General features: G+C 40.8%; 2 protein-coding genes across 2 annotated transcripts in view; one reads left to right on the forward strand and one right to left on the reverse strand.

Annotated features, from left to right (window-relative positions):
- The window catches only part of rimbp2b (RIMS binding protein 2b), a 79,478-nt gene extending 64,297 nt beyond the window's left edge, over positions 1-15,181 (forward strand). The window contains 12 exon segments of the mRNA XM_065964140.1: positions 539-1,291; positions 2,349-2,457; positions 2,961-3,086; positions 4,446-4,627; positions 4,794-4,962; positions 5,130-5,192; positions 5,462-5,565; positions 6,797-6,823; positions 7,325-7,396; positions 9,962-10,096; positions 12,994-13,099; positions 13,102-15,181. Coding sequence (XP_065820212.1) covers positions 539-1,291; positions 2,349-2,457; positions 2,961-3,086; positions 4,446-4,627; positions 4,794-4,962; positions 5,130-5,192; positions 5,462-5,565; positions 6,797-6,823; positions 7,325-7,396; positions 9,962-10,096; positions 12,994-13,099; positions 13,102-13,217 — 1,962 coding nt within the window. The 3' untranslated portion in view covers positions 13,218-15,181.
- A 35-nt stretch (positions 15,182-15,216) lies between these two features.
- On the reverse strand, positions 15,217-25,537 carry piwil1 (piwi-like RNA-mediated gene silencing 1). The gene is made up of 21 exons (XM_065964146.1): positions 25,454-25,537; positions 24,829-24,920; positions 24,056-24,158; positions 23,318-23,446; positions 23,001-23,215; positions 22,568-22,689; positions 22,275-22,355; positions 21,842-22,039; positions 21,625-21,733; positions 21,247-21,373; positions 20,925-21,042; positions 20,451-20,565; positions 20,188-20,375; positions 20,002-20,074; positions 18,337-18,537; positions 17,539-17,642; positions 17,347-17,417; positions 17,091-17,244; positions 16,797-16,922; positions 16,123-16,270; positions 15,217-15,965 (listed from the first exon to the last, which is right to left on the reverse strand). The coding sequence occupies exons 2-21, from the start codon at positions 24,895-24,897 to the stop codon at positions 15,849-15,851; spliced, it is 2,568 nt and encodes an 855-aa protein (XP_065820218.1). The 5' UTR covers positions 24,898-24,920; positions 25,454-25,537; the 3' UTR covers positions 15,217-15,848.
- Between the last annotated feature and the right edge of the window lie 1,239 nt (positions 25,538-26,776).

The raw sequence follows: 26,776 nt of genomic DNA on the forward strand, positions 1-26,776 counted from the left end.
GCTGTTGTATTTGTGAGCTCAAAGAAAGAAGTTGTGTATGCCTTGCTACATTTGAAATGTTTAACAAGTGTCCTTATGTAGTATGTATGTGCAGCAGATTCCTTCACATTTTTTTTTAAATTCTTTTCATCCTCACAATTCTTTTCATTAATCCCTCAAACGATGCCTGCAACTTTTTTATTTAGATATTTCTAATTTCTCGTCTGGGAAATTCCCTTCTCCACATTTGACCTCCATGACCACCCTGTTTGTCAGTCTTCACTCCATACTTGAGCCTTCACAGATTCCTGTTCAGAGCATGCCATTTCCTCCTCACGGAATGAGACTGCATGTTTTACTACATTGCCACAAATAACTAATTCTGTCTTTATTTTGTCTTTTCCCCCCATTTGTTCTATTCACACACTGTGTTGTTTCCTGCCTGTTCTAAAACCTTCAAAAAACGTTTCAACCCCCTTCGCAAAATCTAAACTGAACCTTGTGAATAATACTGACTGTAACTGAACTGTTAAACTGTGGAACCTGATCATGACTGAAGGCTTATTACAAGCGTCAGGACTTAGCCGAGGAAAGAGACTGCTGGGACCTCCAGAGAGAGGTGGTGAAGCAGAAGTCGCTGCGCAGCAAACGTCTCCACAGCATCCCGGAGGTGGCTGAGGAGGAGTCGGACTGTGTGGATGGCATGGGCCAACGCCTTTGCTTTGAAGACGGCGGGAGGCCGGGGACCCCGCACTCTCAGAGGAGGATGTACCCCCAGAACAACAACATCACCCCCAGGAAGAACTCCCGCTACCTGCAGCGCCAGCGCTCCTCCCCTCGCTTCACTGACAGCCGCTACTACTACTACAATTCAGACGACCGCAGCTTGGGAAGACCCAACCGGCAGAGCACCAAGAGTCCTGACAGCGGTCTAGACTGTGGCAGTGAGGAAGAAGGCTCTCTGGGCCGGAGTCATCGAGGGTATTATGCTCATGGAAGCACCATGCGGGGGCCGGTGCAGGTCATCCACTGTGAAGGCCCAGTAGAAAGGCGTGCTCTGGCTATGGGCCGTAAAAGAACTCTGACTCGACAGTGCAGTGTGGAGGAGGAGTTTCCAGGGACTTCAGCCAAATCGGTCCACACGGGGGACTTAAGGAACAGGGATCACTTTGGGCCTGGCCGAGACTGTAACTACTCCAGGGAAGGGGCCCTGAGCGACGGCCGGCTACACATGCTGGACAGGGTCTATTACAGCCCCCACAGGGAGGCTAGGGCCCACTCTTTGTCCAGGCTCAACCGGGACCAGCCGCTGGTGTGTGATTCAGACTTTCTGCTGTAAATTTCATCAGCAAGCTGCAGCCGTTTTAATGTTGTCTGTTTTTCTTTATGACCCCCCCCCCCCCCCCCCCCCTCTCTTTATTTGCCATTTTGTTATCCCATGTTCATGGTTTGTGTCATTGATGTTTTATTTGGTGTGAATTATGTCGTTTGTATTCAGATTGTCAGGTGGATTTTGAAGTATAACTTTTAATCACCTAAAGGCCATTTAACAAAGTTTTGACTTCTCATGTCTTTGAGGGGAAGGTTTCATTTCAAAGATTAGCAGTGTCTGTGCAGTTCATGGGGACTGCTGCCCCCGTATCTTCTTCCCCTTCCCCCTCTGCCAGCTAACAGCCTCATTTGTTGCTCTCCATGTGTCGGCCTCTGGAGCTTCAGCGCTGACACTGCGCCTTGTGCTTGGAGCTTTATTTCAGCAATTTGTGCCTCTCATTGCTTCAAATTTGAAATAATGATCACAACTTTTGCCGCCTGCAGTGATCCATTTAGTTTTCAACTCATTCACATCAACTCATGTGTTTTTCACTTCAGCAAACAATCACTTGTTCCTCATTATTTTTTTATTCATCAAATGTTTAGGTTGTTGTCATGGCTGAGGCTATGGCTGAGCTCATCAAATCACAGTTATCCATTCTTAGTCAAACACAGCTCTACTTTAACACTTTGTTTTTATCTCATGTATTTTTTCACTTCATACTTCTGTTCTCATCCAGGGGCTGACATGCACAGATCAAAACAAACCAAAAAAATGGTCTTTAGCTAAACATCTGACCCTTCCTAGCTCCCAGTCCATGTTGTTATGTTGGGGTTAATTTTATTTATGGTTCGTTGGATTTCTTTTATCGTTTGTGGATTTTTTTTTTTTTACTATTATTTTGCCTCCGTAAGGACAAATGAAAGCCAACATTTGCTCTTAAGGGTTTTTAATTGTTTTAACAGGAATGTGGGATATTTGAACGAGTTTATATATTTAATAACTATGAGGTGTTTTGTATTTCTAACCCCTAATATGTTGTTTTTTTACTCTAAAGATCATTGGGAACTCATCATCACATGGAAACGCTGATCGTCTGGAACACTCAGGGAGGAGGCTGGTACACATTGGCACCCCCTCTCAGCAACGGCCCATCCCATCCATTGGTTAGTGAGGTCACCACATGAGGAGACGCCTCATCCCACCTGCAGGGCCACTGATGTTTGTGCTATTTATACCATGTGTGTCCCTTCCCCATGTGAGCTGAGCTGTACATCTCTCCCATAGAGCTTAAACAACCACGTAAACCCTTATTTTGTGGGGTGTTTGCACACCCTTTAGCTCTCCATCCTCACCAGCTGGAATCGCCAGATGTTCACACGCAGTTTTGCAGGAAAGTTCTCCCAGATCCTATCCATCCCTATGCCTGTGTTTACTGTGGCTTAACATGTTAACATGACTACCCAATTTGACCTCCATGCAACAGTGCAAGCATTGCTGTTTTACACCCAGTGACTCCAGAGTGAAACCTGTTGCCTTGTACACCTTCCCACCTCAGGGCAACCTCATCATCCTACTGTCTCAGCATGAATGAATGGGCCATGGGGTAGACCAGAGTGTGTGTGTGGGGGATCTCTGACCGTAACGTTGTGATTGGTGTCTTCTGTAGAGATCACCATGGACAGTAACAGTGAGGGGAGTGAGGGGAACCTCTCACCCGTCAAGGAGGATGTTTACTATGGCAGTGTAGCTCGGCGCAGGATATGGCGGTCTTTGTCCTCAGAGGATCAATATGGTATGTGGTGCAGCTTCTCTCCAAGGTGACAATTCAACTTGACAAGGTCAGAAAAAAAAGACCAAAAATGCAGTGATATCATGGTGGCCTTTGTACTGTGCTGGACAGTTAGCTTCATTGTTTAGCTTAGCTTAGCTGAATAAAGCTGACTGGGGAAGAAAAGACTGGCCACTTTCCCCGTTGCTGGAGAATGAAAACCCCTTCCCTGTATGTTCTCCTACACCCTAAATCCCAAGAAACCCCAACTCACTCAATCTCCCCATTCACCCTCAATAACCAGACCACGCTCCCACCACATTAACCCAACATCCTCTCCAGTAGCTTCTCCACCATCTCCTCCTTTCCTTCTCCTCCCGCCTTGATGAGTCAGCAGCCCATTTCGATGTTATTTTGCATGACCCGTTTACAGCACAGCGAGAAGGAAAGACACATTAGTGGATGGGTTGTTGCATTCTTGCCTTGTTGGTATCACTTGGTTGCACTATCATTTACTTTGCTGCCATCAAAACACATTTTACACCAGTGGAGCACATTTTGCATATTTGAAAAAGCATATCCAAGTTGCTTAGGTTAGTATTGGTTGCATTATTTTTGAGCCATTATCCAGACTTACAACCTGCCATTGAAACATTTAACATGGTGATCCATAAGAAGCATGGGGAACTGATATCAGGTTCATCCCTTCCCCCTTACTGTCCCTGATATCTGCGTTGCCAGGAACTGCTGGGGCATATGATGTGTTATCTCCCCTGGGAGCGTGCCTTTGCCCTTTTTTTCGCTGCACATTATTTCCAGATGTGGCCTTTAAGCATGACAGCACACCTGCATTTGATGGTGGAATGCTCTCCTAATCATGTCTAATCCCAGGAAAACATGCATGTGTTGATCAGCCTCTGTGAGATAAGGCAGTGAAACAGCAATGAACAGTAGTGAAATGTTACTTGTGTTCTCCTGGTGTGCACAGTCATTCAGTTTCCCCTGCACCCCAACGAACTGCTTGACCTGTGTTTCCTGTCCGTGCTGTGATGTACTGTGATCTATGATGTTCAGTGACTGTTCCGCCAGCAAACAGAGATGTGTGAACGAAGAACCTTGCTGTGCTACCATTGCAATGGGTCTTTATTGTGAAAGCATTCTTTGATTTTAGTGCTTGAACACAACAGAAATTTTAAACCAAAAGACATTAAAACCATGAAGTAAAATTACGGCATTCAATCCGGCTCTTTTTTCACACATGCATCTCATCGCCCTCTCCCCTGTCAGCTCTAACAGAGAGACATCTTCTGCTCTCATTGCCTCTACAGCCAGCGTGGCTGTATAAGGCTGGTAGTAGCAGCAGAGGCCTCCTCTATGTTTCAGACGGCTATGGCGGGCGCAGGCACGGGCGGGGACGGCGTTCCCTCGATTACTATGATGAGTCGGAGCCAGACGAGATGACCCGAGTGTTTGTGGCTCTGTTTGATTACGACCCCATGTCCATGTCTCCCAACCCTGACGCGGCGGATGAGGAGCTGCCATTCAAGGAGGGCCAGATCATCAAGGTGATGAATTGGCTCTAAGACACTATTCAGAGTGTCTCATAACTAGCTAGATGTCGAATGCCTTGTGTTTAGTTAAATCCTTTAGAATGTTGTGTAATATTGTAATCTTTGCCTTGGTCTTACTGCATGACCACCGTCTCTCCCTGACACTTTGTTCTTCCTTTAGGTGTTTGGGAATAAAGACACAGATGGCTTCTACAGGGCTGAGATCCGAGATAGAGTGGGTCTGATCCCCTGTAACATGGTTTCTGAGATCCAGACGGAGGATGACGATATGATGGACCAGCTCCTCAAACAAGGTTTCCTACCACTCAACACTCCTGTGGAGAAGTTAGGTGAGAGCCCTGTTTTTCTACAGCCTATGCTTCCTTTTTCTTTTCTTTTACCCTTTTATCCTCTATGTCTGTTTTGACAACTTACTGCTGTACTGACTTGTCTTTTACTATGTTCTCCTTTTCTCTGCTCTCCACACTTGATTGTGTTTCTTTGCTTTCCTGTGAAGTGAACTGTGACCGTTTCAAAGATGGACGCTCAATTAATCGCAGATCCAGAAAGTCTAAGCGAGGTCTGTGTCCAGTTAGCTGCTCTTCTGCTTCATCTATTGCTTTTTAAACTTTTCTTCATCCTTAGTCATCTTCGAATAATCTCTTTTGAGCTCATTTCGCCCAATAAACATCAGTATAGATTACATTGAAAGTCGTTGATCGGATTGCAAAGATCGGATCTGCATAGCTGTCACGTATCCTCAATTATCATTACATCCATCAGCATCCAAGTTTTAAAATGATTCACATTGATTAGCCTTGTTTTTTGTTTTACTATTTCACTTCACAGAGAGAAATAGACGGAGTGGCCGTCAACATCCCATGTCGACACGTAGAATGGTGGCACTGTACGACTACGACCCTCGAGAGAGCTCCCCTAATGTTGACGTAGAGGTACTGTCCTCTTCTAACTCCAGCTTTTCACTTTGTCTTAATCATTCTCTGTTACCATCATCATAGAAACAGATGCATAAAAACTGTTTAAGTGCAAAATGTTGTTGAGGTGCCGAAGCACAATTTTTTTAATGGTTTAGTTTGGGAATTATTCATTGTGTTGCCAAGTTTGATTTAAAGATTAAAAGTGTTGATTCTCTGTTATGTAAGTCATGTCATGAGAGAAAACAAGCCTACCAGAACTTCTAGAGCTCACTATTTAACCCATTATACCTCATTTGTTTATTATGTACTAAAACTTATTTGTATAAACAACATTTTAGGGAAGGGCTAAACAATACTTTACATTTTCACTAGCATCCAAACATACACACGCAACATGAAATCAATGCAAACAACTGCAAATTAAAGAAATACAATGATGCCAAGGGACTTCTCAACACTAAGTTTACAAAGTTCAGTAGATAACAGCCAGCACCGTCCTTGTTCAGAGAAGCCGGTCAGAGTTCTTATACAGATGCTAAGCTTTGTACCAATGCAGACAATACAAACTTAAGTGTCTCATCAGATGAAGCCCTAGCTCGCCAACAATCACCCTCAGCTAAATGGGGGTCAATTAAGATGCCGCTGTATGGTTATCCGACATGTGGCTGTGGAATGAGAAACAGAAGAGTGAGGAATTGTGATGAAGACCTTTTTGCAGCAGAAAGACTTGGAGCCTGTAAAGTGTAGTTGTTATTCACACTGATGTTTATTTTGCACTGTTCTTGCACATTGCACATTCAGTAATCCTCATGTTCAACTTTCTGGTTTGAGTCGGCTCTCTAAAAGTCACTACATAGACCCTTTAAATGTGTTAAAAGTCAAAAAATCTTTAAATGAGATATAATGTGATAAATAGTGAACATACGTGGTGCTGGTAGGCAGATTTTGTTAACCCCTTCAGAGTCAGACAGGCTTCCAGCGGTCATGTCCAGCTAAGCTAACATCTTCAAGCTGTGGTTTGATAGTTAAAGCAGAGAGTGTCTTCTTATCTAGCTCTGAACACGATTATGTTGAATTATTCCTTTATTTGGGATTGAGGGCATTAAGGTCAAAGGTGAGGTTGAGTGAGCGTTTAGAGTTAGCACTGTGTAAGCTAGAGGATTGAATTACTCTCCCATGCTGTTTCTTTTGCCCTTACCCCCATTTACGTACTCTCACCTCTCCATTGGCAATGCCACCGACACAGTATGAGGGCAACAGACTGAATGAGGAGGTGAGTGAGAAGGGTACGCTACTGTCTGGTTGTGTGTGTTTCCTCCCCCGTTTGTTGGACTGCAAACGAGGAGGCGGGCCTGGATGATGGGGCACAGCCCTCTGTCCCTGGTGGTCATGACACAGCCCCTCATGCATTGCCCGAGTCAGCACCTCCCCTCCTTGGTTTGGTCTTTTGTGTCACCCACGTACACTATGTTTGGTTTGTGTGGTTTGGAGAATCCCATAGGACAGATGTGCCACGTGTATGCAATCCTGTCTTCAAAGATCCAACATTTGATGCATTTACAGTTGCAACAGTCCATCCGCCAAGACTGAATTGACACTCGTGTTTAAGATGCATCACATTGTTTTGGAGAAGGAAGCACAGCATTTCAAACTCATGAAACCCCAGTAGTTACTGTGATGTTTTGAAAAGTCTTCAGCTCACTTGAATCACTTTAAACACTAAGAAAAGCACATCTGATCTAAAAGTATCTAAAAGATTTTTCTTCTTTGACAGGCTGAACTGACTTTCTGTGCCGGTGATGTCATATCAGTTTTTGGTGAAATTGATGAAGACGGCTTTTACTATGTAAGTCTGAAGTCTATTTCCACATCTGTTTTATTTTTTTTTATCCCAGCTGTTATTGGCTTAATTCATCTTTAAATGTGAAAACAAATCTTTTTAAATCCACCATTATATTTTTAATAAAAGATCATTATTTATGATGCCTGTCAGACTTCATTCTTTTACACTTTAAACTGATGTTTTCCAACCATATTGGTTTGCTTATATCCTCTTTCTTAGTCTCCTTCTGTAATGCTAAATATTGAAACCCAGTGTTTAGAGTAAAATGTATGCAATCTACAATAAAAAATGTTTTTTTCATCACTTTTATTATGCTATAAGATGTACTTATACAACTGTCTTTGCACATGTTCAACATGCTTTAAATGCTGAATTCTGCTGGGAGAACCTGCTTTAGCCCCAGACTTAAAGCATGATATCGTGTATGTAGCCATCAAGTACATTTTCTAAATTGCTTTGCAAGATTGTGGAAGTAAGTCAAATGGAAATAAAAAAGAGCCGTAGAGAACTTTTGTAACTAAATAAACTATTGTTAGCTGAAGAAGTAAGCTAGCTGCTGCTGAAAAAAACAGATTGAACTCTAGCCAGCAGTGAGAAACGTCCCTTTGCCTTCTCCTGAAATGATGGACCCAATCTTAAATCTGATTTTTATATAAAACATCTACAAAGTACATTGTAGGCTGCTATCATTGACAAGTCCATGTGTGTTGTAAAAGAATGGATTGACTTGAAAGCTGTAGTTACTGTACTGAGTCTGACAACAAGAAGCTGTTGGTCAAAGTCTCTGCTGGTAACTGGACTGACTACGAGTGTGAAGGTGTTGATGGGGTTAGCCAAGCTCCAGCCAGAGCCCTTCAAGCTCTAGCCAGACACAGATGGGCTAACAGCTCCCCTTACTGTCAAGGACATGCTGCACATAGGCTTGCTTATTGCATTAGTATCAGGACAGTACGCTAACCACTGAACCTCACTGTGCTGCTCGTTTAGATTGAAAACCATCATGGTCTGCAGGATTTCTAAATCCCAGAGCCAACACCTATAAAGAACCATCTTTAAATATTTCCTAACGTTATCTCTGAGTTAACTGTCACATTAAAGAAACCTCTGTCTGCTTGTTCCACATCACCGGGTAACCATACTTGGATTTGGATGAAGCTGAAATACTGGTTTGATATCTTCTCCATATTTGGGGACATCCATATATGGCTCACAGGCAGTCTTAAGGGTTGAGTTCAAAGGCATACACTACAAATATCTCGAGCTTCAGTTCAGCCTTCAGCCCTGCACCAGGCTGCATTGCACTGCTGCCTCGGATGATCTGTCCACGATAATGGCAGTTGCATGCTTCTGTAAGGTGGAATAAAATAACTTAAAGTCAGCCAATGAGTGTGGTTACAAAGAACCAGAGCATCATCCATTAGAGCCCTATTTAAAAATCTACTCCTGTTGCAGTGCTCTGATGTGGACGTTCCTTCGGGGGTTGCTAGAGAGGTGTCTCTGTTTTGTCCATGTTAAAGATCTATTTTGCTGTTATGTCTGGCTGTAACTCTATCTTTGAAGGAGCGACACCAGGCGATAACCCTCTTGCCGTATGTCCTCTAAATGAAGTCTGCTGGCTGAGCCCTGTGGCTAAATGCCGTTCCCCCTCATGAGATTTGGCATTATGCTTTTGAGCCCACAAAGTCTGTAGCCTGGGGCATATTTGACAAAGTTAATTCCTGCATCTTATAGCCATATGACTTTTGATCTCTTGAGCTTTGCCCCCCCCCCCCCCCCCCCCTCCACACTTTGGCATCTGAAAGTAGAAGAGCTTGCATTCTCTGTGTCCAGAGTGCAGGTTGCAAGTCTACCTCAACCACACTGGAAGTGTTTGATAGTACGACCAGATATTTGTCTCTTTTGCTACCAGTCAGAAAGATAAAGTCAACACTTTATCAACACTTTAATTTACAAAAAAAACAAAGAAAAAACACACAAAGAAAACTCCAAAGGTGTATTTTGGTGAGAGAAATGCATCCTGGGATCATAAATTCCTGGGCCATGCTTCATGAATTGCAGCTATACATGTTGATTGAAGAATTGCAGCTTAAATAATTCCCTTTTAAATTCTTGTTTAATCATGAGTGACTTCCACAACTATAACACCATGTAATGTTTTTAACCGTCACAACCAAGCGCTTTAGATTTAATCTTGCTATGATATGCTCCTTTTTTCAACAGAGGCCTCTGCTTATATGATTTTTCAATAATAAAGTTGAAAACTGGTGACTATAACATAAAAGTAGAGCGTCATTATTATATATTATAGTATAGTATATATTATATATATAGTATTGGAGAGTCCTGTTTAAGTATTAGTCAGGATGTTGAAGGAACAAAATCAAATGGGCATGCATGCTGGATGAAACCCTCTGGAAAGCAGCAGCCCATCTGAGTTGTCAACTCCTCTGCAGCACTTATTGACATTAGTAAGTGCCTTCTTAAAATAGTGGGGGGACTGCTGAGTACAGGGTGTAATTCAAGTTAAACACAGCAGATGAAGTCTCACTGTGCTTATGCTCTCCTTAGGGCGAGCTCAATGGACACAAGGGACTCGTTCCTTCCAACTTTCTTGAAGAAGTGCCTGATGATGTAGAGGTTTTTCTCACTGACTCACCATCTCGATACCCCCAGGACACTCCAGCACGGATAAAGACCAAAAGGGTACATGCTCCTTCGCAGTACTAGCCCTCTGTCATCCATTTACTCTTTTCAGTTCCCTCTATCTCCTTTAGTTTGGTGTCTGTGCGTGTGTGTGTGTGTATGTGTGTCTCACTGAAGTACTATGGGATTTCTGACTTTGGAGCATTACACTGTAAATAAATAGATGTCTAAGATCTATGAAAAAATAAAATTTAAGACTTATACTTGACAGAGGAACTTTTATTTTTCATGTTTACTGCTGTGAAAGGGGGGAAGTTGTGCATTGTATAATATATGGATATACTGTATTCACTAAGCATTCTCAATGAGAGTAAAATGAAGTGGGGGGGGGGGTATGGGGTGGGAGGGCTCCTGTGACTTTTTACTTGTTCTGTCATGTCTGGAAAAAAAAGCAGCAGTTAACACTTTTTGCACATGCATATTCAGCATTCTAACAGATGCTTTGTGAACATATTCTGTGTTTGAGCTCAAATCATTTCTAATAGAGTCAATAGTTTTGTTGTACCAAAAGATGATTTATGTAGTCTGCAGCTTAGCATGTTCTATAGTCCACATGCATGACTTCTTGAACCTTTTATATAAAGATAAGTCTAGTGTAGTTTCATTTTTGTATCTGCTCCTGAACGCCTTGTTTTGTAAATTTCTTTCTTGTAAAGTAGCACTCAAAGGTCACTTAACCTATGTTGCCATCAGAGAATCATTTCAGAAATATTTATTTATTAATTGTACATAATGTGATGTAATGTTTATGTTCAAGAAATAATGCAATTGTTCACATATGACTAGATGTCATCAGATATTTCTTTCCTTGTGTTCTAACTTGCCATTGTCAGAGTGAAAATGATTGAAATGCCATCATCATGTTTTGTTTTTATTTCTTTTCCTCACCCGCTTGGCAAAACAGAAGAAGAGTGTTCATTTCACACCTTAAAGGCTCTGTTTCCGTCACGTAAGTGAGCAACTGAGGATACCACCATTACGCTCCCCTCGTCTAATGCAGATGACATGGGTCCCCTTAGCTTCTGGTATGAAACACGTGTACTTTCTAAGACATTCCTTCAGTACTGCTTTGTCTTTAGGTCGCTTCAGGAATTGTCCTTGTTTCACCAAAACTGTTGATGATGTGTGTTGGTAGGAGATAGTAACCCCAGCCAATGCATTAGACAAGAAGTATGGTATCTTCAGTTGTTTCTCTGAGTGTTGTACCTGACAATGTCCGTCTCCTGCAATAAGTCTCCTGCTGTAATTCATGATAAGCTAAAAGGCCGTAGTTGAAAATGACCCACAGAAGTTTGTTGACATTAATAGTATTTAGACTTCTTTGCTGGAGTATAGCATCCTGCAGCCCAGAAAGAAATCAGGAAAACCAATCCTATGCAAAACAAAAGAAGAGCATAAAGATTGAATTATCTGATGTCAGTTTTGAGACCTGGTTCCTCTAATTCAAAGAATAATGTAAATTGCATTAAAGCATTTTCGTTCATCAAAACATCAGGACTAATTTCTTTAAAAAGATAGATTTCCAACTTACTGGTTTAAAGCGAGACTGTTGAACTTTAGCTGAAAACCTACTGGATATTGTAAAAATGCTACACTGTGCCTACATCGTCATCTAAAAGTTGAGTTAATGTTCCATAAGTGAACTCTGAAGTGTCTGCAATATATCAAAACCAACCCAAAGTGTTGTTATGTTAGCGTGCATCATCCACCAAAAGCCACTAGTTACACTCCACACCATACGGCTGTAGCAGCAAAGCAGGTGTTAAAAAAAGAAGTGGATGCAGCTACTCAAGGGTCACCTATTTGGTTGTGGAGCCCTCTCTGAAGCCCCAAATGTGATAATTTAGCACTAATCTTCATCTTGTCTCTGAACCAACATACTTGGGTTGGGTGTGAAATGTTTTCTCTATCTTGGTTGACAGGTCGCCGTGATAAGAGATCTGTCAATCACAGTTAACCACACCCAGAAGTGGCGGCGACTGCACTGCTTGCAATATGTTCAAAACTGTATGAAACCACTTGGGAATGGTCATTTTCACATGTGGTTTCATACAATTGAACGTATTACAGGCAGTGCAGTTGCCCCCTGCTGGTCATGAGAAGAAACAGCAGGTTTGAGGAACTTCTACATTGGCTTCACTTCTGAAACCAGAAGCTATCTCTAATTCTTATCAACAGTCTGAGAATGAAACTGAGAAATGTTCTGTTTCTTAAGAATTAGACATTTTATTCCCAAGTTGAACAAACCCCTTTATTTGTACTTTAAGAATAAACATCTCGCTTTAAACTCCATAGAATGAAATACACCAAACAGCAGAATGGTTCAGATATGATTCACGTTCTGGTGTACTGAGTCTCACATAATGAATTCATGTATAAATACACACTCTGTCCAAAGTGCAATATAAAGAAGCCTTTTAGCTCATGATTACAGAAAAGGAGTAGTGACTGGTAGTTTCTCTGTAACCCAGTTGTACCAGTGCAATCCATATCCAATTTATATGAGAGAAAGGAATGTGGTTGTGATATAAATTAGTCCCAAAGCAAATGTATCCATTGATGTGAGAGAAACTGTCCCCCCCTCCCCCCGCCTTTGAAGATGTTGTCACCTTTCATTGATGTGGAAGTGAGTCGATGTCATGCTTTAACTGTGTGTGCCGTTGTAGCTTATTCATAGCAGCTTGTTAAAAAAATAAATCTACATTACAGGAGGGGAGGGGAGAGGAGGGGGGGGGGATTCTATGCACAGGACAACATCCAGGGAGGTAGAGTTCAGAGCTATGGTGGCCCTACAGAGACAGAAAGGACTAAAAGAGAAGGAGGGGAGTAATGACTGAGGTGTGACAGACGGCTGGCTTTTTAACACCCTCAACTGTCCCTTACGGGTCTCCCATTAGGTTCCACTGGAAAAATCGTCTCCGCGCAGAGGAGCACCCTCTCCCACAGTGCGTCCACACGTCGCTGGCTCAGGCCCTGCCACCGTGGGGCCCCGCAGCCCCATCAGGTCCCACTGGACATGTACTCCTCCAAACAGAGAAGGGGACTGCTCTCCAAAAAGGAAGAAACTATTGGAAAGACTGGGCACTGTAAAATAATGATCGAGTGTCATCCAACAAAGTGAAAAAAAAAAGAAAAGAAATTCTAACAGAGGACAGTTGGCATTTATTCTTGTACATCTGTTGTATACTAGAGTATTTGTATTTTGTTAACAGTATCAACAACATATTTTCAATTACACATTTCATATTATTATCCTGAGACCTCATGTTGTCAGCAGATGAGTATCTTACCTCCAGGTCTCTTGGCTGATGAAGTTCGGCTGTAGTCAAAGACAGGGCTCTCGGCATTCTCCTTTTTGCAGTTGCTTAAAACACCACGAGTCTGACCAGTGTCTCTGTGAAACTCAGAATGTCTTTCAAATACTGAGGGCTCAATTTAACATTTGAGTCCATTTAGTAACAGAAGAACGAGACGGACGTGTCAGCTGGTTAGATTTTTTTTTTTTTTAGGTGAGGTTTGCATGCTTTTACTTCAGCACATTCCCTCCTGACCCCCCCTGAGAGCGTGCAAAATGAAACTTGGTGCATGCAGTACTTTCATACAGCGCCGCTGACTCGCTGTGCAGTATACTGTGACAAATCAGAAGAATCGACTCCTACTCCTCTGCCCTATTTTAACAACTGTGAGAGAGCCAAGTGTTCCCCCTCGTACATGTCAGACGCCTCCAAAAACAAGCACATGCTGCGCCTACCACAGGGTCTCTGCAGTCAAATCAGCCTGAATGGAAATGCCTCGTAGATCCAACCTCCATGTTTTTGCCTTACTATCGCACAATGGTTAGTCCTTTGTCCAGTAGAGCGTGCAGTTTCATGCTTGTTATTCATTCTGTGTTCAAAAAAACAAGAGCTGTTAGCATACTGTGTGACTGTCGTGATCTCCTGAAGATCAGAGCTTACATACAACCGTCCAGCAACCATCATCAATAGTTAAGCCCAAAAAAAGAAATTATTTTTTGTATCTTAGAAAAGAAAGGGGCAAAATATTTAAAGGTTTTATTTTTTATTTAACTGTTTCTGCTGCCGCACTGATGCACATCTGATTTAAAGTGACTACTCTCGTGAGGAAACTACTACAAAAAACAATCAGCTTCTGTGTTAGATAAGCATCAGCAAATGGGAGTCCTCCTATTGTACTGCATATGATTCATAACATGCAACACTGTCGGGCTTCACTAGAACAATAAAAGGTTAATAACTGTTTCCACAGAAATTAACAGAGACACAAGGCTACCTCTACGCTGCCCCCTACCTGTCTGACCCTAAATCTAGAAATCAGAAACATGTTGACTCAAGCCAATCTGTCAGTGATGCCTGTTCAGTGTGTCCCGAGTGATGTTGGTGCAGGATTCAAAGTACTGTATATCGATATATAAATATATATCTACACCTTAATGTAGAGTAGTGAATGTATGATGAATTGAAAGCCAATGTATTTTCAAAACTGTCCAAAAGGATTGTGCAGATGCTCGTCTTTGTGCGTGAAATGAAACGGTCCACCTTTATTTCCTCCCATCTTTCATTTCATCCTCATGTTAATACAAACTCAAAATCTAGCCTATTTTTTCTACACGAGTTGAACTGAAACTGCCAAAAAAGAATGTATGCAAAACATTCTGATACTTTCTGTACAATTGTCGGCCAACAGCCATGAAAACCTGCGATAAACCGATGTACATCTTTTCCTCTTTCTGGACCATGTCTTCAGACATTGCTTCGATTCATTTTGAGTGACTGTTGCTCTTTTTGTACTTTGTCCATTTCTAAAATTGTTTTTAAATGTTTGTACTTGATTTTCAAACTGCCTTTTTTGTACATTTAACTTTATAATCAAACAGTGCAAGCTTTCCCCATGGTGTCTTGAAGACCATATTGTTTCAAAGTCTGCAGTTGTGTGCTAGCTTTATGATAAGAATTATCAAGCCTATATTGATGGTTAAAAAAACAATTATTGTGTGAGTGTGCATGTGCAATCTTTTATAAAAAAAAAAAAGAAGAAAGAAATCTAAATAAATTTGATATTTTGTAATGTTTTATGCGTGATTGAATTCACAACACGATTCATCATGTGGTACAACACGTTTTATTTGAACTCAATGCAGTACAGGAACAGCAGGATCTTAATACTGACCCTCATGAGCCTCACTACTAACAAAAATGTAAAACATATTTTACTCCTCACCATAGAGGACAGAAACTGCAGTCAAGTCTTTTAACAAAGGCTCTCTTGTGTAATCTGACAATGTGTTCAGTTTGTCTACAAAAAGTGCCTTTTTTATTTGTTATCCAAAACAAACTCAAATAACTTATTGGTACAAAGTTATACATGAAAACACTTAAAACATTTAGTGTCAAATCTATCTCTCATTTCAGTGTTGTTTTAGTAACAGATCAAGATACTCTATTTTACTCTGAACATACTCATCCATTTAGCCCAGAAAACACAAATCTCTTTCCATAAAGGGAACAGGGTTCATAGATCATTTTCTTTACTTAACTTTAATATTGGTAACCTGAAACTGCATACCTTCATACACAGATGTGATGCTAGATTCAAACAAACTCTTAGCATCTACAAAACACAACTTATATTCATTCAAACTAAGAAAAGCTTTTACAACAAAGGCTTACATACCAGGTACACTTCTTTGCAAGGTAACTGACGAGTCAGAGCCCAACAGGTCGTCTTTCCTTCCTTACAGGTAGAAGAGCAGGTCATCCAGTTTGGCACTGGGCTCTTTGTGGATGCTCTGGCCTACAAGGAACGCCAACTTGTGGGCATACTGGCAGGGAGCGGGCACTCTGATGATCCCCTTCAGAACAAATCAAGTATTTTAGAAATATTTTAATTGGACTAAAAGAAGTAGCCTCAGTTATTCTTGAAGATATTTTCTGCAAGTAACAGTTAAGCAATTTCACAGTTGCAAGATTTTAATCTGGGCTCATATGCTGATTTATTGGCCAGCCTACCTGCCAGTTGTAATACATGTGGCACAGCTTGTAGGTGAGCCTCTGCATGTGATCAGGCTTCAGTCCACTGGTGTCGTACACCACATTGTAGTGGGTTGGGGAGACACTCCCACTTTGGACAGCCTGGCTTACAATGTAGAAGTCATACCTGGAGGACAAGTCATAGTTCATATTATAAAAAGTCAAATCAACACAAATCGTCTCTCACGACACATATTAATAAACTTACGTACTGTACAGCACTTTTTAAAACTTGCAAATTGTTTTACTAAACAGATAAACCGTCAATTGATTCTTGTGTTTTACTTTGAGTCAAATAAGAACACAAAACCTAAAAAACCCACAGAGTTTACCAAGAACAGTTTAAATTAAAGTGACAGGACTCATTAAAAAGATAAAAACTAATCCCAGGTCCTAAAGGAGGGAGCTCAACAGTTTTAGTCATGATGTTGCAATTTAAAATAAAAGTTCAAAATCCATCTGAAACATTCAGAGACCCAGTGCAGTCCAGTAGACAGATACAGTGAGTTCTTATCTGTTAGTATTTGAAGACTGGTGACGAAGCTGATTACAGGTCATTATAAAAATCCTTTTATGAGATGAGAGCATGACTGTCTGATCATATCACAACTTCTGAATAAATCAATGAATTGAAGGAGTCCTAAAACACGTACCACTCGGGGCGGGTGACATCTGAGTCGACGACGGTGCCTGGGGGAGGGTTGTCCACCTTGCCGTTAGTGTGGGAAAAGAACCTCGTGCTGATGCGCTTCTTCACCACCACCACACTCAGCTTGGGCCTACAACAAGCAGATGAAGAGGCTGTGTCAAACACTGACAGTACAGGCTTTAGTGAATGAGCTTCTGCACAAGGCAACTAATGTGGAAGAAGTACACAGAGGCCCACATTTGAGGTGTTTAATACAGGTTACTGATTCTCAGTGCAGCAGCATTCATGAATGACTCACAGGTAGTCGTGCCCCATGGACTTGATGGACTCCAAGATCTGTGAGACCTCGTAGTTGACCACACTGTGAAGCTGGCCGTCACCCACTCCATCTCTGTACACAATGATGCGTGAAGGCAGGCAGTTGTTGAACTTAAGATAGTCTTTGAGGGCACCTGGAAAAAATAAAGTCATGACAGTTATGCTGCTAGTGTTTGGGAGAATTGACACATGGACATTGAAATTGCGTAGCACAACACATTAAAAGGGTGACTTGCCAGATAAGGCCATCTTCAGTCCATCCATGATTTCCTGACCTTTGTGCTGCAACACACACTTTGAGTACCACCTTTACAGAGATGTTAAAAAAAAATATAAAAGACAGTTTGATCCAGTGCTCCAGTACAACAAATTAAATGTAAGGTCACACAATCTTACAACACAGCTTATGGTCTGCTGTAGAAACTGACCTGCTCATGCTGTTGTTCAGGCTGGCCACCAGAGCGCCAATGGACCGTTTCCCCGCAGAAATGTCGTGGTAGCAGTCGATGCCCACAATCATCAGCTGCTTAAGCTGCACAATTAGCGGGGACAAGGTAGCAAACCAGTGTTGTAGTTCAGTTCAGTCACAAAAAAACATCTACTTCCCTGTTTATGAACCAGTTTTTTTTTTTTGTTTTTTTAACTATCGTGGAACCTTTGAATGCTTTCTCATCAAAGCTTCGGTAATGCTTAGTAAGCATCTTTCAGTCGGTTATCTGCTTTCAGACACAGATTCAGTGTCAAGTATTGAAATTAACAGGACAGAGCTAGCCAATCCTCTACCTCATGACTTTCATCAGGAGTACCTGTACAGCCTTTTCAGGGTTTTTTTTAGCATTGATTTTTATCTCAAGTTATTATTTCGTCTTAGCCAAATTTTTACTTTGATATTAATCACTGATGTGTTTTTTTTACTATATTGATTTGAGTTATTTATTTTAATTCATTTGTGTCTTTATCTTTTTCTGTTCTTTTGTGAAGCACTTTGGGCTTCATGTCTTTATGTACGAGTGCTATGTAAAGAAAGTTCAGTGGAGTTTTAGGCCATTTAGCCACTTTAAAACACAGTATAATTAAGCAGTAGAGCCCACATTCAGACCCCACAATTGTTTAAAAAAAAAAAAATCTTTCTTGATCCACTTTTATAAATCATCTTAAAGCTTGCTACAACACCTTATCTTCTCCTTTCTTCAACGTACAAATAACTGAATGTGAAAAGGACTTACGGGGATTTCCACACTCCACAGCTCTCCTCCCATCTTGCATGCCATCTGCAGTACGATCTTGGTGGCCACAGTCATGAGCGCCTGAGGCTTGCTGATAGTACGGGTAACCACACACTGGCTGGGAATGGGGCACTCCACACAAAGATACTTCTTGACAGTGTCATACTTGTCCTTCCTGTTGCTGGGGAGGACCACCACAACCTTACAAAAACAAGAGTGCTTAGTTAGCAAGGCAGTGAGACCCTCATGTCAAATTTGTGATTTACAATCAACACTCGTAATACATAACATGTTGTCATGGTTACAACGCAGACTTTCAAGTTCAACCACAGTAAACAAGAGATCTTACAGCCAAGAGTAACTTACTTGTAACCATACTTGTACACACACATAATACCATAAGGTAGCCCACAGAGTGATGCTGTACCATGGCAGTGGAGTTCCTAATTCATAGTGGTTATTTTATATACCCCATTCTGCTCGACTTTTTTTTTTGTCTGATTGACGCTTAATAAAAATATTACAATTGTGAAATTAACAGAAATCCGTCGTAGCGACGGAGAACTTTAATCCCTGGAATTGGGTTTGTTTATATTTTAAATTGTGCTTTCTTTTTTTGTGTACTTCACAAACAAATGTAATGTGTGTGTGTGTGTGAGTGAGAGAATGTCAAGGAAGTGAAATGAACACACCATCACCTCTGCACTCTTAAACAGAGTTTTTCCTACATAGAGAAGTTTTGGCACCCCCCCCCCCCCCCCAAAAGGGGTTGTACCAAGTGCCCAATGAAAATGGCAAGCGGCAGAAAAAGACCAAAAATTGCAATTGAAATCCTCTCTGAATGCATGTGTAAAATATCAAACAACTGGTGAACAAGCAGAAAATACATTTAAATACAACATCTCTGGCTTCCACCAGCCATCTCCCCTTTCATCTGTTGACACATGCGGCTCGCGCTGGATAGCCAGATGATTAACTTTTTCACCGTGTCTGCTTTTATCAACAATCAGTAACTTAACGATCATAACATCAGCCTGCTGCAGTATGTGAACTTCTCTACTCAAGACCGTGAATCAGAGCTAAACACTCAATAACGCTACCTGTTTCACTTACAATGCGCTGCAGGAGCTGCCAGAGATACACTTACAATAACAGCCAGTCTGCTTACCGGTATATTCAGTATATAACATTGTCAAAGCTGAATTGAAAGACACGCTACTTTTTGTGGATTAAGGCAAAATTATTATTCACAGATAAAGTTTTGTTTGGAGTTTGTAACGTAATTGAAGGGGTCACCCCCCCCCCCCCGTCAAACGCTAGCTGCTGCGTTTTAAATGTTTCACTCGATACAGTGTGATCCGTATGTGGATGCTGATGACACGTATTGCAACCATCATCTAAAACTAAAAGAAGGACAACGGCAGCTGCAGAAAAATATTAAAAAGTCTGCACAAGAAGTTTTAATATAAATTGTCCCACCTCAATCTGTGCACAGGGTTAGGGTCGTATCAGTAGACGTCTCTCTTACAGAAGGTTATTATATACAGATCAAAAAATGATGGGCAAATACATAAGTGGGCAGACATAAATATACATGGATGGCCTGCATGAGTATAATCTCTGTATGTGTGTAAAACACTGAGAACATGTGTGCGTGTTACTAACCATCTGTGTTTGAGGTCCAACATTCTGCTGCAGGGCTCTGAGCAGAGACTCCTGATAATCCTCATACTCCACCCTGAATAAAAAGACCGTTAACAATAATCAGGTGACTAAACTGTAACCAGCCAATCAGAGCTCAACATTGTGGAACCTGTTTTAGCTGATAACCTTTTTTAGGCTGAAACTTACATGACAGCTCGCTGGATGCGGATACCAAGTGGACCTGAGACTTTGTTGAGGGTTTGATGGAGAGACTGGGCCTCGTTGCTGCTACGGCGGGTGTAGAACATGAACCAGTCAGTCAGCGGAGGAGAGCTGATCACAGGCACCCCACGCATCTCTCTGGACCATTCAGCTGATTGCGGGTTGATGTCATACTAGGTGAGAGAAATTATGTTAATCTCTCAATTAATTCAAAAGAGCACATTTATGTAACCACAAGCACATTATACCGATCTTGATCCCTGGTAAAGCCTCTCTCCTGGGAGGACTCTGCCAGTCAGGTTTAGGAGCGCTTTATCAAAGTTGAGTCCCCACTTATCCAACTCCGCCTGTGCGTCAGCATTCCTATTAAACGATATTAAAGATTTAAAATCGAAACAAGTTACACTGCCTCAAGATGTTTTTTTTTTGTTTTTTTTAATTATTCGCCTTTTAACAGACTAAACTACAGGAGCCGCTGAGAGGAGGAGAACTTTGAGGTTAAATGGTTAAGAGCCTTCATGATTAATAATAAAAAATAGAAATCTTTAGATAAATAACAGTGTGAGGTTGTTCAAAAGTTATTTGACAAATTGCATTAATAATGTTTACCACTTCTCCCCTGTCAAAAAGGAGTAGAACAAGTTTGAAAGGCCTTGAAATTACAGTCAAGCTGCCATGTGTCAATAATAAACACTCTGCAGTGATTCACTGTTATCACCTACTTCTGAATGTTTGAGACAAATCTGTTGAGGCGTCCCTCCCTCTGCTCTGGAGTTAGTTTGGTGTGATTGCTCAGATCCTTCATGATGCGAAAGTCAGCTCGCATCTTGTCAGTCAAGCCTGTCAAACACAAAAAGGGATAGTAGTTCAACCAGGATCAGTTTGAACAGGTACATTTTAAAAATATATATATATTTTAGCCTTTTTCCTGCACCTTTATTGTGACACATGAATTAAAAAGTATCTTATATTTTATCAGTAAACACCTTGCATGTTGAGATGTCCGCTGGGAATAAAGAGTCAACAGTAGATGGAGTTAGTCACCTGTAAGGTAGCACAGCTCTGGGATAAGCATGGCCGGACCAGGAGGAGGACCTCCAGAAGGACCCATCTTCTTCACATGGCTGATCAGCAAAACCTGGTTCCCATCTTTGATATCCAGGCTATATTGCTTAAAACAGAAAAGTAGAAACAAACAATGATGAAGTTGGTGAATGTGATTCATTTTCCACTGCATTGCTGAGCTCTCTTTAGATTCAGACAAAATAATTGGTCCACACAGCATCAGAAGGTTTCCTCTTAAAATGTTAAGAGGTGGAGTAATTCCACACCGGTCTATCCTGACTCTTTATCTTTGCCTGATTGAAATAATAGTCTTTCACACTTGTGTAAGTGTGCAACTATTGAAGGCATGACACCTACAGCCTTGTAATAGTTCTTGAAGGAGATGTCCGTGTCTCCCTTCTTGAAAGTGTTGTTGGGAGTGTGATCCCATGCAATATCATCAATCCTGTAGGTCTTGTTGTTGTACCTAAGAAAACGAGGAATAAGATGAGAATAAGTCCAGAAACAGTGAAAAACTATTTGAAATTCAAACACTTCTGCACGTCGCACTATGCGTGTGTGATAATGTGCATACTTGGTGAGGACAATGAGTCCAACAAGCTCCTTAGCACAAATTTCAGGGAAGCGTTGGTTTCCACACTGCTGCCTCAAGTTGTACATGAAGTCCAGGACCGTCTCACTGCGCAGCACCTTGTGGCTCACGTCCGTACACAGCATGATGGACGTCTCGTAATTCAGAATGGTGGTGGTGTAGCCTGGCCAGATGGTCAGCCTGCGACAGAAGGAAGATACTCATTGTTTATCAACACTGTTTCTTTCATCATTAAAAATTGCTCATTGACAAATCTCAATGAACACTTTCAGAAAATTATTTTGGCCTTTAAAGTTCAAGATTACTAAAATAAATATATACATATATCAGTACTAGATATAGGTAATTACTAAAGTAAAGTCATTTTAAGAATTGCAAAGTATAGCTTGTGTATGAGCTGGACAAACAAATGAACCTGTGTTGTGGTATGTTGAGAGGATCATTGGGGTTGTAGTAGTTACGTCCAATCTGCTGCATGTCGAGAATTCTCAAGATCCTGGAGCGAGAGAAAAAACATTATTAATAAGATTAGAAGCAGCTGTATTCAAAGTTAATGAATTATTCCAGTTTAAACATGCAACAACCATCCCCTCAAACACACTGGTCGCAAGAATATCTGATTATTTTAAGACATTATTTAACTTGGCCGACGCCTTTCATGTGCAAGTCCTCATAGTGCATGTCTTATATTTGTACTTTGATTTTTACCTTCTGAATATGATGTTGTAAAACTGAATGCACACAGGAGATGTAGGCGGCAGTTCATTAGTCAAGGTGACAGTTATCTGGACCTTCTCTCCATTCCTCGTCTCACTGTGGAGCACAGTTTCCTAAACACAAGGTTAGACATCGCTGTAAATGTTAGGAAGCCAACATAAATCTGTTACAAGTAAAACTACAAATTTTAACCCAAAAAACTCTCACTTCCAGTGAGGTTATAACACCTTCAGATCAAATTGTTATTGTTTTGTTTAAAAAAAAAAAAGACAGACAGACAGACAGACAGAGAAAGACGTGCTACTGGACAACAAGACATACATGATCTTGGTTATTTAATTTAAATTCAATTCTTATCTTTACGAGTTGCCAAAGAATACTTGTATAGTATTGATTCTTCCAAGATGTTTGGCATTAGAATTACCTTGCTGTGCAATCTGAGCGGCAGAAAAAGCAGAGCTCCGTCAAAGCTCCGCGCTGAACCAAGTGCTTCATCGTGCTGGAAGAGGAGAGCAGATCTCAGGCGACGAGACTCCATTGGTGGTTTGTAGTCCACATGGTACTGATACAGAACCCACTGAGGGCGGGAAAGGATGCGAAAGAAGTTTGCTGACAGTGGAATTGAGCGGCCAGATGTTCCTAAAAAACAAACAAGAACTTTAAGGAGTAGTTTATATTCTCTGATTCTACATGCATGTTTGATTAATGTGTCAGTGTACACCAGTTTGAAAGAAAACAGACCCATCTTTGATTCCTTAACATGCTCCATCGCCTGCCTAGTATTAATCCCTGCATCGTGAAAATCCCGACGGCGTCCGCCTCTTTCACCCAGCTTCACTTGCTGAAATCCAGCAGAAATCTGCAGAACAGCTAAATAAGAAAATAAATATTTTTCAGTACAATTGTAATTACACCAGTATCCGACACAAAGATACAAACACCTCAGTACAGTTGAAATCCTAAGCCAATTAGTCAAAGTACTTTGACTGAGAAGGAGCAGACAATGTGGTGACAAAAATGCATTTATAACTACACCACTCAGGACTGAACAGGATCACTTAATACAAATATTCTTGACTATTAGGGGTGTGACAAAATGGATTACTGTTAGAATTGCAAATATTCATTTCAAAGATTTTTAATCTATTCAAATGTCCAAAAAACATTTTTTTCTTTTAAAACGTCTCTTGTATCCTATAACGAAGTTTTCAACAGCAGCCAGGCTAAATATGGCAAACCTGCTGCTGCCATTTTTCTTCAATGCTCCCTCCCCACCTCCCTTGGTACACCGATACCGATGTGAGTCCCCTCCTTTAGGTGAGAGGAGGGCTGACCTAACATATCAATATGCAAGGTCTGCAAAATAAAAGTTAAGTACGCCAGGACAGATCCACCTCTGAGCTTGCATTATAGGCCGAAATTGAATGGAACCATGAGACACTGATAAGATTCACACTTCGACTGTAAGTTTGACCAAACCTTCTGCAGAAAAGGCTCCAGGGGCACCCTTCTGCCTTCCTCTGCCGACCAGCTCTCCCTCAGCAGGGGGGGCAGGCGCTGGTGTCGGCTCTCGAGCCTGGCTCTTGGGGTGAACAGATGTTGGAGATGTGTAAACACAAGGTTAAATTCATTAATTTTCCAGGTGAGAATCATTCACGTTGAACCACTGTGAGCATCATAGAAAAATACATAACTGGAAACTAAATTGAGCTTGTTTAATATTACATAAGAAACAACATTCTTGTCCTGTTCTGTATTTGAAGTTACTGAAGGTATCATCCAAAAGACTACATGGGAACACCAAGGTGCATAAACATAGTGCCTCTAGTCAGAGGAAATGCTTTTTAAAATGTAAATGTTCCTGCTTTAAGTTAGGAATCAGTCTTTTATGATTAAAAGGAAACCCTAGGACAATTATTTTATCCCTTTAGTTTACTTTTAATTAACCAGGCAGGTCAGAACAGATTCCCTATTTACAACAACAGCCTGACAACTGTTTATGAAGAGTAGCTTTCTTATGTGCTGTATTTACATTTAATGCTCACTTATTAACACTGGCTTCAAACTGCTTTGTATTGTAACTATTACATAGACAATCTATCAAACACAATTAAGGTCTATAATTCTCATCCGCCCATCACATCACTATAAATCAGGTAACAGGAGGTCTAATATGACAGACCTGACATATTTCCACTAAAAGGATATTAACATGATATTTTCAGGATAACTAACATGTCACCTGCTCTTACCGCTCCAGGTGCTGTAGTCTCTTGACCACGTGCTCTGCCTCTGGATCTTGCTCGTGCCCGACCAGTCATTTTTCACAGCCTCAAAGATAACCCTGTAAAACAATTATTTACTTCCCATAAATTAAAACAATTAACCAAGAAATACAATAAAACAAATCCAATCAAGTTACACGGGCTATTAAGCGCTTATTATGTTTTACTGAAAGAGTATTTTTCACTTGTTTCCTACCAAAAAAAAAAAAAGCCTTAAGTCATTAAAATAACTCGAATATATCTCAAGTATTTAAGAGAAATATAAAAAGTTGAACTTATGAACACTTTGTTTGTACAAGACAAGATGGCGCCGCTAGTCAACGTGACACCAACAAGTTAGCTGGCAGGCTAACTAAAGTAAAACCAGAGTAAAACATGCTGTTCTCTTTCTGCAACATGAGACATAATTCATTTAAAATTATCTAAATTTAGCACCGTGTTTGTGAATGTTAAATTTAGCATTAACTTTCACCGTGAGCAGATGTTATCAAGCTACAGATGATGTTTGTGCGAAAAGTAACTTCGATTAAACCGAATCAAAGGGAAGAAATCGTGAAAATTAATGTAATTATGAACAAATCTGGCAACTTACTCTTAAAGAAAAGTTTCTTTTATCCTAAAGTCACTACTGCTGCTGAGTTGAAGTTCAGCACAGGTGTGCTATCCACGATGTAGATGACGGGAAAAACGCCGCTAATCAATTATACGCCTCTTCACTGGTTAAATTAATACGCTATAATTTGTTTAAATCAAACACTTACCAGGTTTACATAAGTCGTAATTATTCTTAATAGTGTAATTGTTCGGAATTAATCTTGGAAATGTATCACTGAAAGGGTTGCTGAAAAAATAAATCAGCATAAAGCCTACGAACTACTTTTTAAAGCGCAGTGATATGTTGGAACTAGTGCTGTTATGTGTGCATTTAGTATTTTAGGTGCGACTCCAATTATAACCACTAGATGGCAGCAAAGTCGCAACAGTAAATTTACACATTGCCTGTATCCCTGTGTAGACTGAGCGCTATGATACACACATCCACATCAAAGGTCTTAAATAAATCAGAAACGGACAAACTTTAAATAGAGCTTGTAGGGCCACAGCTCAGTACTACAATAATAATAATAGTAGTCAATTGTTAGAAAAGTAAACCAAAATATTACTTTGACTTATTGCTGGCCTAGTGGTAAAATGACATGTAGGACTTTCTGCATATATTATGAAATTAACTATGTGATAAATAATGTGGAAAATGTACAACATAGAAGTTTATGTAAGATTTAAACAGCCTGAAAATTAAGTAGCCTATGGTGTGTAGATGCTGAATAATGGTGCCTGTACGGGCTTAAGAAAGGTTCTGATGGATTCAGGTTTAGGCTTACAAGACCTTGTGAAGGCCAAGATATTTCCCCTTCTTTGTAAATTTACTTTAAGACAATGATGAAAAGCAAAGATTAAATTGCTCAGAATGGTTTTACAAAGATTAAAAACAAATTATTTTATGCACTCCTTTAAAGAACAACCTGATCACAAGCTATTATTTCTTCCCGAACTTTTCCTCTCCCCTACACATCTTACCATTTGAAGCCAAACTTGGCACCTCAGAGGGCATTTTTCTTGGGGAAGATGTACGCAAGTCTTTCATGTCTGAGATCTAAGAGTGATTACAGATTCAGACCTGAGGGACCAGTCTGCAAGGACCTGCTTCAGTCACTGTTTACCTGCTGGAAGAGGACTGAGGAGAGATGAAGAAGAAGGCAGGGACATCAGCGTCATCAAGACTGATCGTGGGTAAAAAGAGAAAGTCACTCTCAGATAATCACAAGACACAGGTGTGTAGGTGTCTTTGAGCATATGAAGTGCATGCATGCAATTCAACATTACACCCACAAAGTAATATAATGTTGTGAAAAGG

The sequence above is a fragment of the Labrus bergylta genome, chromosome 2 (assembly GCF_963930695.1).
Source record: "Labrus bergylta chromosome 2, fLabBer1.1, whole genome shotgun sequence".
Taxonomy (NCBI): domain Eukaryota; kingdom Metazoa; phylum Chordata; class Actinopteri; order Labriformes; family Labridae; genus Labrus; species Labrus bergylta.

Coding starts and splice junctions, on each gene's coding strand:
- piwil1 (XM_065964146.1), bottom strand. CDS start 24,897: ATGACTGGTCGGGCACGAGCAAGATCCAGAGGCAGAGCACGTGGTCAA. Junction 24,159..24,828: donor AGACTACAGCACCTGGAGCG/GTAAGAGCAGGT, acceptor GTTCACCCCAAG/AGCCAGGCTCGAGAGCCGAC. Junction 16,923..17,090: donor TCCATGGGGCACGACTACCT/GTGAGTCATTCA, acceptor TGCTTGTTGTAG/GCCCAAGCTGAGTGTGGTGG.